The sequence below is a fragment of the Daphnia magna genome, linkage group LG1 (genome assembly GCF_020631705.1).
Source record: "Daphnia magna isolate NIES linkage group LG1, ASM2063170v1.1, whole genome shotgun sequence".
Classification (NCBI taxonomy): Eukaryota; Metazoa; Arthropoda; class Branchiopoda; order Diplostraca; family Daphniidae; genus Daphnia; species Daphnia magna.
Window position 1 is genome coordinate 14,644,392 of NC_059182.1, and position 15,356 is coordinate 14,659,747.

At 36.7% G+C, this 15,356-nt stretch overlaps 2 protein-coding genes across 2 annotated transcripts; both read right to left on the reverse strand.

Annotated features, from left to right (window-relative positions):
- Positions 1-6,927: 6,927 nt before the first annotated feature.
- Positions 6,928-8,928, reverse strand: LOC116917072 (MADS-box MEF2 type transcription factor MIG1). The gene is given in 5 exon segments (XM_032922439.2): positions 6,928-7,164; positions 7,230-7,416; positions 7,481-8,021; positions 8,023-8,660; positions 8,757-8,928. Coding segments are annotated over 5 exon segments (1,557 nt in total). The 5' UTR covers positions 8,815-8,928; the 3' UTR covers positions 6,928-7,031.
- A 504-nt stretch (positions 8,929-9,432) lies between these two features.
- LOC116917052 (general transcription factor 3C polypeptide 2) lies at positions 9,433-14,640 on the reverse strand. Its single transcript, XM_032922408.2, is given in 21 exon segments — positions 9,433-9,698; positions 9,756-9,866; positions 9,963-10,124; positions 10,208-10,333; positions 10,396-10,480; positions 10,546-10,735; positions 10,795-10,925; positions 10,985-11,089; positions 11,153-11,552; positions 11,611-11,822; positions 11,888-12,285; positions 12,287-12,403; positions 12,481-12,553; positions 12,612-12,770; positions 12,832-12,989; positions 13,066-13,167; positions 13,236-13,484; positions 13,542-13,709; positions 13,785-13,952; positions 14,013-14,112; positions 14,493-14,640. Coding segments are annotated over 20 exon segments (3,357 nt in total). The 5' UTR covers positions 14,103-14,112; positions 14,493-14,640; the 3' UTR covers positions 9,433-9,545.
- Between the last annotated feature and the right edge of the window lie 716 nt (positions 14,641-15,356).

Sequence of the window (15,356 nt, forward strand, 5' to 3'; positions counted from 1 at the left end):
CCTGATTTCGATTCTAAATTGAACGAAAATTACAAAAATAGACGTTGTTTTTACATGGGCCTTAGAGTTTCTGAAATAAACGTAAAAAACGGTTGAACGAAATTATTGCGCTACAAGCAATTTTTGATCCTTCTTTTTCCTGAACGATTGCTTAGATTAGAAGACGACTTAAATTTGGAATCTCCATTCAATTCTGATTGTACTGGGACAATTTCATTAATTCCAAGAGTGTCGCCTTTTTGTTTTGACAAAGTGGTAAGGTATAGCCTTCCCACTTTTTCAATTTTGGCAAAATTCTAGATAAACTTAAAATACCTGATTTCGTTTCTAAATTGAACGAAAATTACAAAATAGACGTTGTTTTTACATGGGCCTTAGAGTTTCTGAAATAAACGTAAAAAACGGTTGAACGAAATTGTTGCGCTACAAGCAATTTTGATCCTTCTTTTTCCTGAACGATTGCTTAGATTAGAAGACGACTTAAATTTGGAATTTCCATTCAATTCTGATTGTACTGGGACAATTTCATTGAATTCCAAGAGATGTCGCCTTTTTGCGGATTTTGACAAAAGTGGTAAGGGTATAGCCTTCCCACTTTTTCAATTTTGGCAAAATTCTAGATATAACTTAAAATACCTGATTTCGATTCTAAATTGAACGAAAATTACAAAAATAGACGTTGTTTTTACATGGGCCTTAGAGTTTCTGGTAAGGGTATAGCCTTCCCACTTTTTCAATTTTGGCAAAATTCTAGATATAACTTAAAATACCTGATTTCGTTTCTAAATTGAACGAAAATTACAAAAATAGACGTTGTTTTTACATGGGCCTTAGAGTTTCTGAAATAAACGTAAAAAACGGTTGAACGAAATTGTTGCGCTACAAGCAATTTTGATCCTTCTTTTTCCTGAACGATTGCTTAGATTAGAAGACGACTTAAATTTGGAATTTCCATTCAATTCTGATTGTCCTGGGACAATTTCATTGAATTCCAAGAGATGTCGCCTTTTTGCGGATTTTGACAAAAGTGGTAAGGGTATAGCCTTCCCACTTTTTCAATTTTGGCAAAATTCTAGATATAACTTAAAATACCTGATTTCGATTCTAAATTGAACGAAAATTACAAAAATTGACGTTGTTTTTACATGGGCCTTAGAGTTTCTGAAATAAACGTAAAAAACGGTTGAACGAAATTATTGCGCTACAAGCAATTTTTGATCCTTCTTTTTCCTGAACGATTGCTTAGATTAGAAAACGACTTAAATTTGGAATCTCCATTCAATTCTGATTGTACTGGGACAGTTTCATTGAATTCCAAGAGATGTCGCCTTTTTGCGGATTTTGACAAAAGTGGTAAGGGTATAGCCTTCCCACTTTTTCAATTTTGGCAAAATTCTAGATATAACTTAAAATACCTGATTTCGATTCTAAATTGAACGAAAATTACAAAAATAGACGTTGTTTTTACATGGGCCTTAGAGTTTCTGAAATAAACGTAAAAAACGGTTGAACGAAATTGTTGCGCTACAAGCAATTTTTGATCCTTCTTTTTTCCTGAACGATTGCTTAGATTAGAAAACGACTTAAATTTGGAATCTCCATTCAATTCTGATTGTACTGGGACAATTTCATTGAATTCCAAGAGATGTCGCCTTTCTGCGGATTTTGACAAAAGTGGTAAGGGTATAGCCTTCCCACTTTTTCAATTTTGGCAAAATTCTAGATATAACTTAAAATACCTGATTTCGTTCTAAATTGAACGAAAATTACAAAAATAGACGTTGTTTTTACATGGGCCTTAGAGTTTCTGAAATAAACGTAAAAAACGGTTGAACGAAATTGTTGCGCTACAAGCAATTTTGATCCTTCTTTTTCCTGAACGATTGCTTAGATTAGAAGACGACTTAAATTTGGAATTTCCATTCAATTCTGCTTGTCCTGGGACAATTTCATTGAATTCCAAGAGATGTCGCCTTTTTGCGGATTTTGACAAAAGTGGTAAGGGTATAGCCTTCCCACTTTTTCAATTTTTGCAAAATTCTAGATATAACTTAAAATACCTGATTTCGATTCTAAATTGAACGAAAATTACAAAAATTGACGTTGTTTTTACATGGGCCTTAGAGTTTCTGAAATAAACGTAAAAAACGGTTGAACGAAATTATTGCGCTACAAGCAATTTTTGATCCTTCTTTTTCCTGAACGATTGCTTAGATTAGAAAACGACTTAAATTTGGAATCTCCATTCAATTCTGATTGTACTGGGACAGTTTCATTGAATTCCAAGAGATGTCGCCTTTTTGCGGATTTTGACAAAAGTGGTAAGGGTATAGCCTTCCCACTTTTTCAATTTTTGCAAAATTCTAGATATAACTTAAAATACCTGATTTCGATTCTAAATTGAACGAAAATTACAAAAATAGACGTTGTTTTTACATGGGCCTTAGAGTTTCTGAAATAAACGTAAAAAACGGTTGAACGAAATTATTGCGCTACAAGCAATTTTTGATCCTTCTTTTTCCTGAACGATTGCTTAGATTAGAAAACGACTTAAATTTGGAATCTCCATTCAATTCTGATTGTACTGGGACAATTTCATTGAATTCCAAGAGATGTCGCCTTTTTGCGGATTTTGACAAAAGTGGTAAGGGTATAGCCTTCCCACTTTTTCAATTTTGGCAAAATTCTAGATATAACTTAAAATACCTGATTTCGATTCTAAATTGAACGAAAATTACAAAAATAGACGTTGTTTTTACATGGGCCTTAGAGTTTCTGAAATAAACGTAAAAAACGGTTGAACGAAATTGTTGCGCTACAAGCAATTTTGATCCTTTTTTCCTGAACGATTGCTTAGATTAGAAAACGACTTAAATTTGGAATCTCCATTCAATTCTGATTGTACTGGGACAGTTTCATTGAATTCCAAGAGATGTCGCCTTTTTGCGGATTTTGACAAAAGTGGTAAGGGTATAGCCTTCCCACTTTTTCAATTTTTGCAAAATTCTAGATATAACTTTAAAATACCTGATTTCGATTCTAAATTGAACGAAAATTACAAAAATAGACGTTGTTTTTACATGGGCCTTAGAGTTTCTGAAATAAACGTAAAAAACGGTTGAACGAAATTATTGCGCTACAAGCAATTTTTGATCCTTCTTTTTCCTGAACGATTGCTTAGATTAGAAAACGACTTAAATTTGGAATCTCCATTCAATTCTGATTGTACTGGGACAGTTTCATTGAATTCCAAGAGATGTCGCCTTTCTGCGGATTTTGACAAAAGTGGTAAGGGTATAGCCTTCCCACTTTTTCAATTTTGGCAAAATTCTAGATATAACTTAAAATACCTGATTTCGATTCTAAATTGAACGAAAATTACAAAATAGACGTTGTTTTTACATGGGCCTTAGAGTTTCTGAAATAAACGTAAAAACGGTTGAACGAAATTGTTGCGCTTAAGCAATTTTGATCCTTTTTTCCTGAACGATTGTTAGATTAGAAAACGACTTAAATTTGGAATCTCCATTCAATTCTGATTGTACTGGGACAGTTTCATTGAATTCAAGAGATGTCGCTTTTGCGGATTTTGACAAAAGTGGTAAGGGTATAGCCTTCCCACTTTTTCAATTTTGCAAAATTCTAGATATAACTTAAAATACCTGATTTCGATTCTAAATTGAACGAAAATTACAAAAATTGACGTTGTTTTTACATGGGCCTTAGAGTTTCTGAAATAAACGTAAAAAAACGGTTGAACGAAATTATTGCGCTACAAGCAATTTTTGATCCTTCTTTTTCCTGAACGATTGCTTAGATTAGAAAACGACTTAAATTTGGAATCTCCATTCAATTCTGATTGTACTGGGACAGTTTCATTGAATTCCAAGAGATGTCGCCTTTTTGCGGATTTTGACAAAAGTGGTAAGGGTATAGCCTTCCCACTTTTTCAATTTTTGGCAAAATTCTAGATATAACTTAAAATACCTGATTTCGATTCTAAATTGAACGAAAATTACAAAAATAGACGTTGTTTTTACATGGGCCTTAGAGTTTCTGAAATAAACGTAAAAAACGGTTGAACGAAATTATTGCGCTACAAGCAATTTTTGATCCTTCTTTTTCCTGAACGATTGCTTAGATTAGAAAACGACTTAAATTTGGAATCTCCATTCAATTCTGATTGTACTGGGACAGTTTCATTGAATTCCAAGAGATGTCGCCTTTCTGCGGATTTTGACAAAAGTGGTAAGGGTATAGCCTTCCCACTTTTTCAATTTTGGCAAAATTCTAGATATAACTTAAAATACCTGATTTCGATTCTAAATTGAACGAAAATTACAAAAATAGACGTTGTTTTTACATGGGCCTTAGAGTTTCTGAAATAAACGTAAAAAACGGTTGAACGAAATTGTTGCGCTATAAGCAATTTTGATCCGTTTTTTTCCTGAACGATTGCTTAGATTAGAAAACGACTTAAATTTGGAATCTCCATTCAATTCTGATTGTACTGGGACAGTTTCATTGAATTCCAAGAGATGTCGCCTTTTTGCGGATTTTGACAAAAGTGGTAAGGGTATAGCCTTCCCACTTTTTCAATTTTTGCAAAATTCTAGATATAACTTAAAATACCTGATTTCGATTCTAAATTGAACGAAAATTACAAAAATAGACGTTGTTTTTACATGGGCCTTAGAGTTTCTGAAATAAACGTAAAAAACGGTTGAACGAAATTATTGCGCTACAAGCAATTTTTGATCCTTCTTTTTCCTGAACGATTGCTTAGATTAGAAAACGACTTAAATTTGGAATCTCCATTCAATTCTGATTGTACTGGGACAGTTTCATTGAATTCCAAGAGATGTCGCCTTTTTGCGGATTTTGACAAAAGTGGTAAGGGTATAGCCTTCCCACTTTTTCAATTTTGGCAAAATTCTAGATATAACTTAAAATACCTGATTTCGATTCTAAATTGAACGAAAATTACAAAAATAGACGTTGTTTTTACATGGGCCTTAGAGTTTCTGAAATAAACGTAAAAAACGGTTGAACGAAATTATTGCGCTAGCAAATTTTTGATCCTTCTTTTTCCTGAACGATTGCTTAGATTAGAAAACGACTTAAATTTGGAATCTCCATTCAATTCTGATTGTACTGGGACAGTTTCATTGAATTCCAAGAGATGTCGCCTTTCTGCGGATTTTGACAAAAGTGGTAAGGGTATAGCCTTCCCACTTTTTCAATTTTGGCAAAATTCTAGATATAACTTAAAATACCTGATTTCGATTCTAAATTGAACGAAAATTACAAAAATAGACGTTGTTTTTACATGGGCCTTAGAGTTTCTGAAATAAACGTAAAAAACGGTTGAACGAAATTGTTGCGCTATAAGCAATTTTGATCCGTTTTTTTCCTGAACGATTGCTTAGATTAGAAAACGACTTAAATTTGGAATCTCCATTCAATTCTGATTGTACTGGGACAGTTTCATTGAATTCCAAGAGATGTCGCCTTTTTGCGGATTTTGACAAAAGTGGTAAAGGGTATAGCCTTCCCACTTTTTCAATTTTTTTGCAAAATTCTAGATATAACTTAAAATACCTGATTTCGATTCTAAATTGAACGAAAATTACAAAAATAGACGTTGTTTTTACATGGGCCTTAGAGTTTCTGAAATAAACGTAAAAAACGGTTGAACGAAATTATTGCGCTACAAGCAATTTTGATCCTTTTTTTCCTGAACGATTGCTTAGATTAGAAAACGACTTAAATTCGGAATCTCCATTCAATTCTGATTGTACTGGGACAATTTCATTGAATTCCAAGAGATGTCGCCTTTTTGCGGATTTTGACAAAAGTGGTAAGGGTATAGCCTTCCCACTTTTTCAATTTTGGCAAAATTCTAGATATAACTAAACATACCTGATTTCGATTCTAAATTGAACGAAAATTACAAAAATTGACGTTGTTTTTACATGGGCCTTAGAGTTTCTGAAATAAACGTAAAAAACGGTTGAACGAAATTGTTGCGCTACAAGCAATTTTGATCCTTCTTTTTCCTGAACGATTGCTTTGATTGAAAACGATTTAAATTTTGAATCTCCATTCAATTCTGATTCTTCTGGGACAGTTTCATTGAATTCCAAAAGATGTCGCCTTTTTGCGGATTTGGACAAAAGTGGTAAAGTTCGAATCTTAATTGAAGCAAAATATTAGTTTTTTTGTGAGTCTTGTAGTATAGGACGAAAACGTATAGAACGCACGAACAAAGTTATCGAAATAAATTCGACAAATGGCTGGACGAAATTATTGCGCTAGCAGAACTTATTCCGTTCTTTGTTAAAAGGAAATAATTTGATGAGAAAACGATTGGTGTTGAGTACCATACCCTTAAATATTGCGTCAGTATTTTTAATTCAGATCTATGACTGTTCGGAGTTCAGAGGACTGTGCTTTGTCTAGGCATATAACAGCTTATGTTGATCTTTGATAAGAACTATGTTGGGTTATAGACACGATACCACTGGGCTGTATTTTGTGGCAGCAGATTTTACGGACTGAACATCTGTCTTAGATATTTGCCTCACTTCATTTTCGATCGTTTCATTAGAAGTAATGTTAAATTATTTCACGTTTGTCATGCAAAACATTCTTAGTTTTGATTTATGCTTCTAGAATTATTCTGGAAATTTTACGAACATGTCATAGTAAATGGTAAGAATTCCGAAAATGAGAGAAAATGGCATTTGCAAGAAGTCAGACTTAAGCAAAAGCTATTATTAGATGTGGAGTTTTAGTACTGTTGTCAAAATAGCGTAATATTTGAAAGAAATTACCACTCCAACGTTCATTTACCTGATTGAAGTTAGAACAACTCCACATCATTTTTTTAAACTTTGACGGTTAAATAAAATTAAGTTTAACAAATTTAACTTGAAAAAACCCTTTTGTTTGCGGTGGATGCACACAATCCTGACAATGTATTAGATAAATATACTAAGAACCCAACATTAAACCAAATGAATATAAATCTATAGAAACCAACTCGTATCAATGGACGTATTTTTTACCATTTGGGAGAAAGGAGGAGGTTGAGGAGTCTTCGAAGACGAAGTTGGCGGTGAGCAGGCTAGTTCATTTTCTTCTGAACAAATGGTTTTGCGGCTAATAGTATGGAAACAAGATAATTAATCGGAGCTACAGTCAATAAAACTTAATTGAAACCTTACCTTTCTGATTTTTTGTGATGAAAAACTGTCTGACTTGGTGTTACATCCATTGTGCCACTATATCGTTTCACCCGCTTCAAGTTAAGGAAGTAGCAGAGAACTACAATGGCTGGTAGGCCCAATAGGCACACAACAATCAAAACCGCGTATTCCTTGAAAATGCGCAGCAATTTGCTGTCACGAACAACTAAGAAAGGTTTTATTTTTTATTCTTTTTTTTTTTATAACAAAAGTAAAATCATGGTACTCACAAGGAACGGAATTAGAACTAGCGGTTGGGACAAACAGTCCTTCCGCAGCTCGGGTTGACGGCAGCTTCGGTTCAACTGTGTGTGATTGATCAAATGTGGAAAATTTCACATTCGTGACGAGTACCGTGGAAGGATTTGAAGTTGGTGAGTCTATCAAGGATCCAACCTTAACCGGAACACCCCCATTGTCTTCTTCGTTAACTTCTTCAGATGCAAGGAAAGATCCAAATAACGGTGTTTCTGTGACGTTTTCTTTGTTTGCCGACGCATCTAAATCTTCCCCAAAACCAGAACCCTCTTCCTGATCCAGAATAAAGTTGCTTTCCTCCTCTGCCTCTTTTTGTTGCATCCGCGAATTCATGTCATTTTTCGACATATTTCGAGATTTAACGCCGCCGTTTGAAAGTCGTGTGGCAGATGCTTGGTAACCTGACTCAGGACGGAGATTTGTGGAAGCGATGTAGCCAGAACGTGAAATATTCTGAAAAACTGCACCACTGCCTTCGCTGACCACATTGTTATTGACTTCAGATTCCGCGTTGGTCAAACAAATCTAGTGCGGATAACCTACGGGCAGAAGGCTCCACCGGCAAAAATTCGTCGTCCTTCTCAGTTTCACCAGAGGCACTCAAATCACCCAGGATCACCAATGAGCGTTTCCTTTTTGTTGGTATAAATCTTCGTTCAATTGGCTGAAATCCCTCAACGTGAATTCGATCTTGGTTTAAAACACCCAATGAACTTGGAGCTAACATCGTCCTCACTGGCGGGTTCGGGAGTAATGGCTGCCTTGGAAATTGAAGGTGGGAAGATAGACGCGGTAATTCTTCGCTTTCAGGCAGCTGTGGAATTAAAGGTACATTCGGGGAAACAGCTCTCAGTATCTGCGATGGAGAAATCTGCAGGGGAAGAATCTGCAATGGAGAACGAGGCGGAGGCTGTGGAGGAGATTGTGGCGGAGGCTGTGGAGGAGATTGTGGCGGAGGCTGTGGAGGAGATTGCGGCGGAGCCGGAATCAGCAGCAATGATGGTGAAACTTTGTGTGGATTCACAAGAATCGGCTTGGCTTGCAGGCCATTCGAGTCCATAATATGCTGATCGATAGCTAGAAACGGACGCGAACTTGATCGGAAAGGGTGTGTTGCACCTTCAAATAATGGACGTTCCATCGAATCGAATGCTTCAATGAATTCAAAATAAATTTCATTATCAATCTTTACCACAAATAAGTTACAATTCTTGACAAACAATGTCACATATCTAAATCAGTACTTACTTTGCTGCGTCGATATTTTTCCGAGCAACGAAATAATGAGAAGTAACACTCCCGCCATGGCGAAAAAGATAGCGCGTCAGGGCTGATGGAAGTACAGTTAAAACTGGGAGGGTATTAAGACCATGCAGCCAGCGAACTGTACGCTCCGGAGCCTGTATACCCACTGACGTTTAAGACAGAGGCATTACTTAAAAAGAGGATGGGTAAGAAACAAAAGGGGCTGGAGGAGAAAATCGAAAATTTCCATGGAAATAGCACTATTGTTGCCCTTGAAACTAATTTGAATACTTTTCTCGTTTTTCTCGGTTGAATACCATTCCAGTGTGAAAAAGTTAGTCAAGGTTGGCACGCGTTGTCGCAAATAGGGTGATGGTTCAAAAAAGATTAAATGGCATAATTTCACAAGGCGAAAAGAATTCCTGAACACGTGGGATTATGTTTGTGCTTAAAGAACGTTTACTCTAGTTACAGTTGATAATTGTGAAAAAAAACCCAGCTAGATAAGCAGGAAGTGTCAACCTGTTGCCTCAATGTATGACTGGATGTCTAAGCGACAACGTTTATCTTAAATACCCCAATATCGGCATCGTTTATTGTGGAAGCTTACCAATGCAAGGAAATATGTCAAGGCATCACAATGTGCTTCGTGACAAAAAGTAAATACCACACAGCTTGATTGTGATGCACCAAAGAGTTGTATTTCTCAGAAAAAGTATTTTTTTTCAAAATAGTCACAAAACAAGATGCTCTAAGCAATGAGAATTCTTTTAAGATAATCGAGTCATTTTTTCAACTGTTAACATATGAGCTATTCATTTCTTTAACATAGCAATCTGTCACCTTAGAAATCGAAGGGGAATTAATTTTCAATAATTGGACCAACCCACTTTCACCACAGACACACATCCAAGTATGTGATTCCAAGTTGGGATTAAAGGAGATCTAACGATATAACATGGTATCAGCATTAAATAACACGGTGTACAGAACAGAGTTTACCTTATTTATTGATGTCAACGGATCATCGCAAGGCATATGAACATCCATATTTTCGGCAGAGACGCTAATCACAGGGGGTTGCTTTCTATTTCCGATTGTCCGGATCCCAGACTGAAAAAATAAAGAAATAATAATAATAATAATAATAATAATAGTAAAGATCCATTGCATTCGAGTTATACAATGAAGAAACAAATAGTAACTCACCGAAGTGACATCGTTAAACACAAGCGAATAGTTAGGATTTTCTCGAGTTTCCGTTTTAACTTCAGGCGCCTTTTTAGAGCTTTCTAAATAGCTCTTTTGCATCCGATTGAGGAAAATGTCTTTCCTCGCACTCGCATCGATTAGATCCGTTCGTAATATCAACTATTGGCAAAAATTAAAGAAACGTTTCAGCGAATTATCATTTTCTAGTTTTCCCATGAATTTTTTTGAACAATGTAGCATACAATTCTTTGTTTTCGTAGTTTCTTCTCATCACAATCAAACACGGCCAAATGTGAAGCATATATCACGATTTCCCCGGCACTGGTACAGTGGGCTATAACATCAAGGTATTCATTCTCGGCAGAAGACTGTAAGAATCAAGAAAATAATGCTCAATCCTAATAAAGAAATTAGGGAAATCTTTTTCTACCCAAACAACAGAGTTCTGAGGAAGAAGTGCTTGTTTATTTCCCGTATAGCCGAAATCATAAAACATAGACGAAGATCGGAATAATCTGAAAAAGAATGCACAAAAGCATTGAATACGAGCACTGGTATAAAAATCTATGGTAATACTCACGCGCAAACGTCTTCAACGCATACAAGTACGCCAGGCCAATGTCGCCTCCACTTAATATCCGTGACACGGGACCGTTTGCTCCAGCTTATGGGTACTGCAAGGTCTTGACGATCCCATAGCTTAACGGTACGGTCAGTTGAAGCCGTTGCTATAAAACGAGCATCACTGTGGTGGGGTGAAAGTGACACGGCTGAAATGTCAATCGAAAATTAAGACTTTTGAATTTCCACAGAGTAATTTACAAACTACCAGTAACCACAGAAGAATGGGCATAAAATGACCACACAGGATAATGGCCGTCTTTCCTTAGGAGAAGAGGAGACTTTGTTTGTAGGTCCCAGAGTGCAACAATACCATTAGCGAACCCGGCTATGATGAACCTAAAAAATTAAAAGAATGTTAATATCCCGAGCAAAAAAAAAATATCGAAATTACGCACTTGTGGCCAGATGTAGAATCCCAATCAAGGGAAGTACATTCGCTCGTTTCCGTCGTATTCAACCGAAGAGTGACATTAGCGCAAATGCGTAAAAACGAAGGTTCGCTAAAGAAAAGTTTAAATGTTCATGAACACGAGTCCACCACAAAAATAACTTACTTTGTATACTTAATGTTTTTGGTCGACAAAGAAGTGTTTGGAATACTGAAGATACGTATAGTGCCATCGGAACAAGCAGCCGCTAACAGGCCCAGTCTTTCCTTGTCATAGCATCCGCTAGGACACCAAACTAACGACCAAATTCTTCCATAGTTATGTGCGACACAAATTTCTAAGTGTGGGGCAACTTGAGGGGGAACGGTGTTGTGAAGAGTTCCACAGTTCCAGATTTGTATAAGGTTCTCGGAGGCAAACGCAGCTTGTGACGCGCTTCTAAATCGGTGTTCTTCGTGAAATATTGATAACGCTAAATACTGGTCTCTGTCTACAGCGGCACCATCTAAGACTGCAGGCATTGGGCACCAAGATGCACTTTGAATGGACCCTCCACAAAAAAACGTTGGCGTACCTAAAATCAAACCAAAATATTACAAATTGTCAAATGAAACAAGAGTGTTGAGTTTGACCATTCTGCAATTTGCTTTGGAACCTCAAGAGCCGCTCTAGAGTGACGTCAATTTTCGTCGGAAATAAATTTCCCGAAGTAACTAACCGGCGGGCAAAAGGAACTGATTGTTCATTAGATGGGAAATAATGTGACGAAAGGTTCACACAGGTTTTCACATTCGGTGTCCAGGCTTCGTACAGTGAAGTTTCCCACGTGAAATTCCTCTTGTGGCTAGAGACAAAGTTATAAATCAGAAGTAAATAAATTATGGAGAGCTGTGCTCGTTGTCATAGTACAATTTCGCGAGCCAAACTGGAATATGCTGTGATGTTGATAAAGACTTAAATTGCTGCAGCTCATGAGAATGTAATCCGTAGGCTTTTTCTACATTCTTTGTGTTCTGAGGAACAGACTTCTTTTTATTCAGTCTTTGGTCCTCGGCGTCACTGTCACGTCCGATTCCCCCTTCAGCGTCCGAATCGTCCTCTGTGTCTTCGCTGCTGCTGCTACTACTACCACCACTCAGTTCAAATGCGTCATCTTTTTCTGTGACATGGGTATTAAGCGCATGCTCTAGAATTTGTGACCGATCTTGGGAGCGGAAATCGCACTTCAAGCATGCGAAACATTTGGAGCGTGAACCGATTTCGCACTGAACATGATGTTCCTTTAATATCTCAATGTTATCCGAGCTTAAAAGGACAGCTTGGATATCGGCACTGAGCTACGGAATTTTGATCAATTTGTTTCTTCCAAGCTCCAATAATACTGTTCGTAACTTTACTGCTTGCAGGTTCCGTGAACAATTTCACCTAAAACAATTACAGTATTGCGCTAGTATCATGATTATATATTTTTTATGCTATTCCAAGTTTTGTTTTGTTTTTACCGCTTTGCTGAGTGGCTTTTGCGTTGATCCATCCACAAGATCTTCCTTGAGTTCTCGCAAAAGTGAGGCAGCTCTAAATAAAAAAAAATTATTACGTATTTGATCTTCGTGCTATTCAAATTAGTATTTACTTCTGAGCGGCGACCCTTCTAGATTTTGTTCCTGGACTTGGAGCTGGTACTACTGTGGCAGCCTTTATCCTTTCAGCGTTTTCTGGTTTCTTCTCGTGAACCTTCATGTGCGCCGTTAAAGCCATTACCCGTTTACCACAAATCGTACATTCATTCAACCTTGAATATCACAAAAACATAAGGATCGATTCTTGCCGAATGAATGAGAAATAACACGTACATGTTTTGAAGATCGGCAGCATCAACGCCACAGCGTTTCTGATGGTACTGAAAACCCAACAATGTCGTAAAGCTGGTAGAGCACTTGGAACAAGACAATCGCTTAATCTTTTCGAGAGTTTTTTTCAACTGTTGCGCTTTTTCGACTTCCGTAAATACCTATACAAGGGTTATATGGCAAAATTATCCATTATACAGATATAATGAGTCTGTATCAGGAGTTGCTAAGTATTACTTGGGACGCTCCTTCTAGCCTTGCCAACCCATAATGTACAGAGTATCGATGGTAGGTGAAATTTGGCTGTGGCATTTCTTTTTTGCAAACCCCACAGACCACCTGCAAAAAAAAGTGTATGACTACGCGATTACAACCCAGCTTATAAATGTAGAGATAAATTACATTACATTCGGTATGGTTTTAATCTTTACAGGAGATTTTGGGGTCATTTCATCTTCGGGTGACATGGCTTTTCGTTTTCTTCCACGTTTACTAGATGCTAGTGATTCAGAGCAATTTTCTTCAGTTGGCTCCAGCAATGGAACAAGAAATTTTTTCCGTGGCTCGGATTGCCTAGCCGACCTGACTGCTGGTAAATTTCCTTCTCTCCCATTGTCAGAACATGACGGTGAAGACGGAGTCGGAGGTAAATCAGCCTAGATAAACAGATCAGCATCAACGAATTGATTTATCAGCAACTTATACTTGCATACCTTTTTGGGCCGTCCACGTTTTTTAGGGGTGACATTTTCCTCTAAAGAATCCTCTATGCCTGTAATTTCTTTGTGCTTCTTTGAAGACAGAATTTTTTTTTTAGTTAGTACACTTTCTTCCTCCTTTTCAATATGTAAGGGTGAAGACGGAGTGGCTGGTAAAGTGGCCTTAGATGCAGAATATTAATTTTTCTGATATTAGTTACTCAGCTTAAATGAACTCCATTGTTATCGGTCGATTACCTTTCTGGGACGCCCAGAACGTCGTATAGGGGTTATCTTTCCAACTAAAGAATCCTCAACATCTATTTTTTCAACAAATCCCTTGGAAGATGGAACTGCTAGTGGTAGATCATCATCCTCCCTCATGTCAGAAAAAGCAGGAGAAGTTGGGCTGGCAGGTAAATTGATCTTTTGAAAACATACTATTTACAACAATTATTTTGTATTAAAATAACTCAAGATGGATACCTTTTTAGGTCTCCCTCGCTTTTTCGGGATAGCTATTTCCAAGGAAGCAGAACCATCCATGTTTTCCTTTTCTATGACCACGTTGTGCATTGAACCAAATCTTTATAAAATAAAACATACACTGATTGGATAATGGAACCCAAGAACCTTTTAGTCTATGTGGAAAACTTTCTACTTTTCAGAATTCAAGTATGTAAAAGAAGAGAATTCCTTCAAGTGGCCAATTACATATAATAATGAAATTTAACTAAGAGAAGTAACAAATCAAATCTCTTAAATATTACGACAACAGAAGTTAGAATTGACTAAAACTGGCAAGAAAACCGCTGACTATCCACATGTTTACCAGTGTCAGTAAGTTAGCGCGTTCAGATTGGACCTCAGAATTATTTTTAAAGAAATGGTTACGGTTGTTGCTAATAGCATATTAAGTTAAAGAAATCCTTAAAATTAAAATAACGGGTGCTTCGGGACAATTACCTTCAAACGAATGTCATGTATAATGTTCTGCTCTGCTCAACTGATAAACTTCAACTAAAAAATAGAAAAGAGCAGACGAACCAGATGAACAGACGAACCATGGGGTGTTTCTAAACGTAGTCTTCTGAGGACATACTCTACTTGTCTTTTTCCTTCATCTACTGGGCAGGGCACGTGGCGTGTCAAATGGGTAGATTTTTGCCGTTTGGGTGTGCCTTCTTGTTTATTTAGATTGGGGCGGGTGGCCCGAAGCCTAAAAAGTTTGAGAAAGTCTAAGCCTATTTTCTTCCTGTGCTCAACAAGGATTTGAAGAAAAAAAAATCCCCGTTTCAAAACCCGTAATACACCGTTTTCTCCGCCATTCACTTTGGTTTACCCGTTTTGTTTCCCTCAGTATTTTTGGCGGGGCGCCCTGGTTCACCCAGAAAAGTCGACCCAACCTAACTAGCTTCCTAAATAGACTAACTGGTTCGCCCAAAATTGACTTGCTAAACATATGGTAGTGATTGTAGTTAAACTTTTTTTCTGAATATAGCGTTACGTTAAATCAATCGCTATCTTGTCAGATTTAAATTGTTGTATATGCTTGATTAAAAAAATATATGACGGTTGAAACTTACGAAACTACTACTTTTAAAACCAATTATTACCAACTGCCAACCTAAAACCTACGATCAACCTACCTAGAACCGAAGATCAAATTTCTATGATTAGTTGTTGAATAACAGTTCCTTTGAAGACATACTTTATGCGCAAAGAATACTATACTCTTTTCCCTGTTCTGAATTTTCAACATTTTCTCACTTTGTAAAACTATCTTTTTTTTCATTGAAAAAAAATTTCACATCTTAATTAATTCTATTT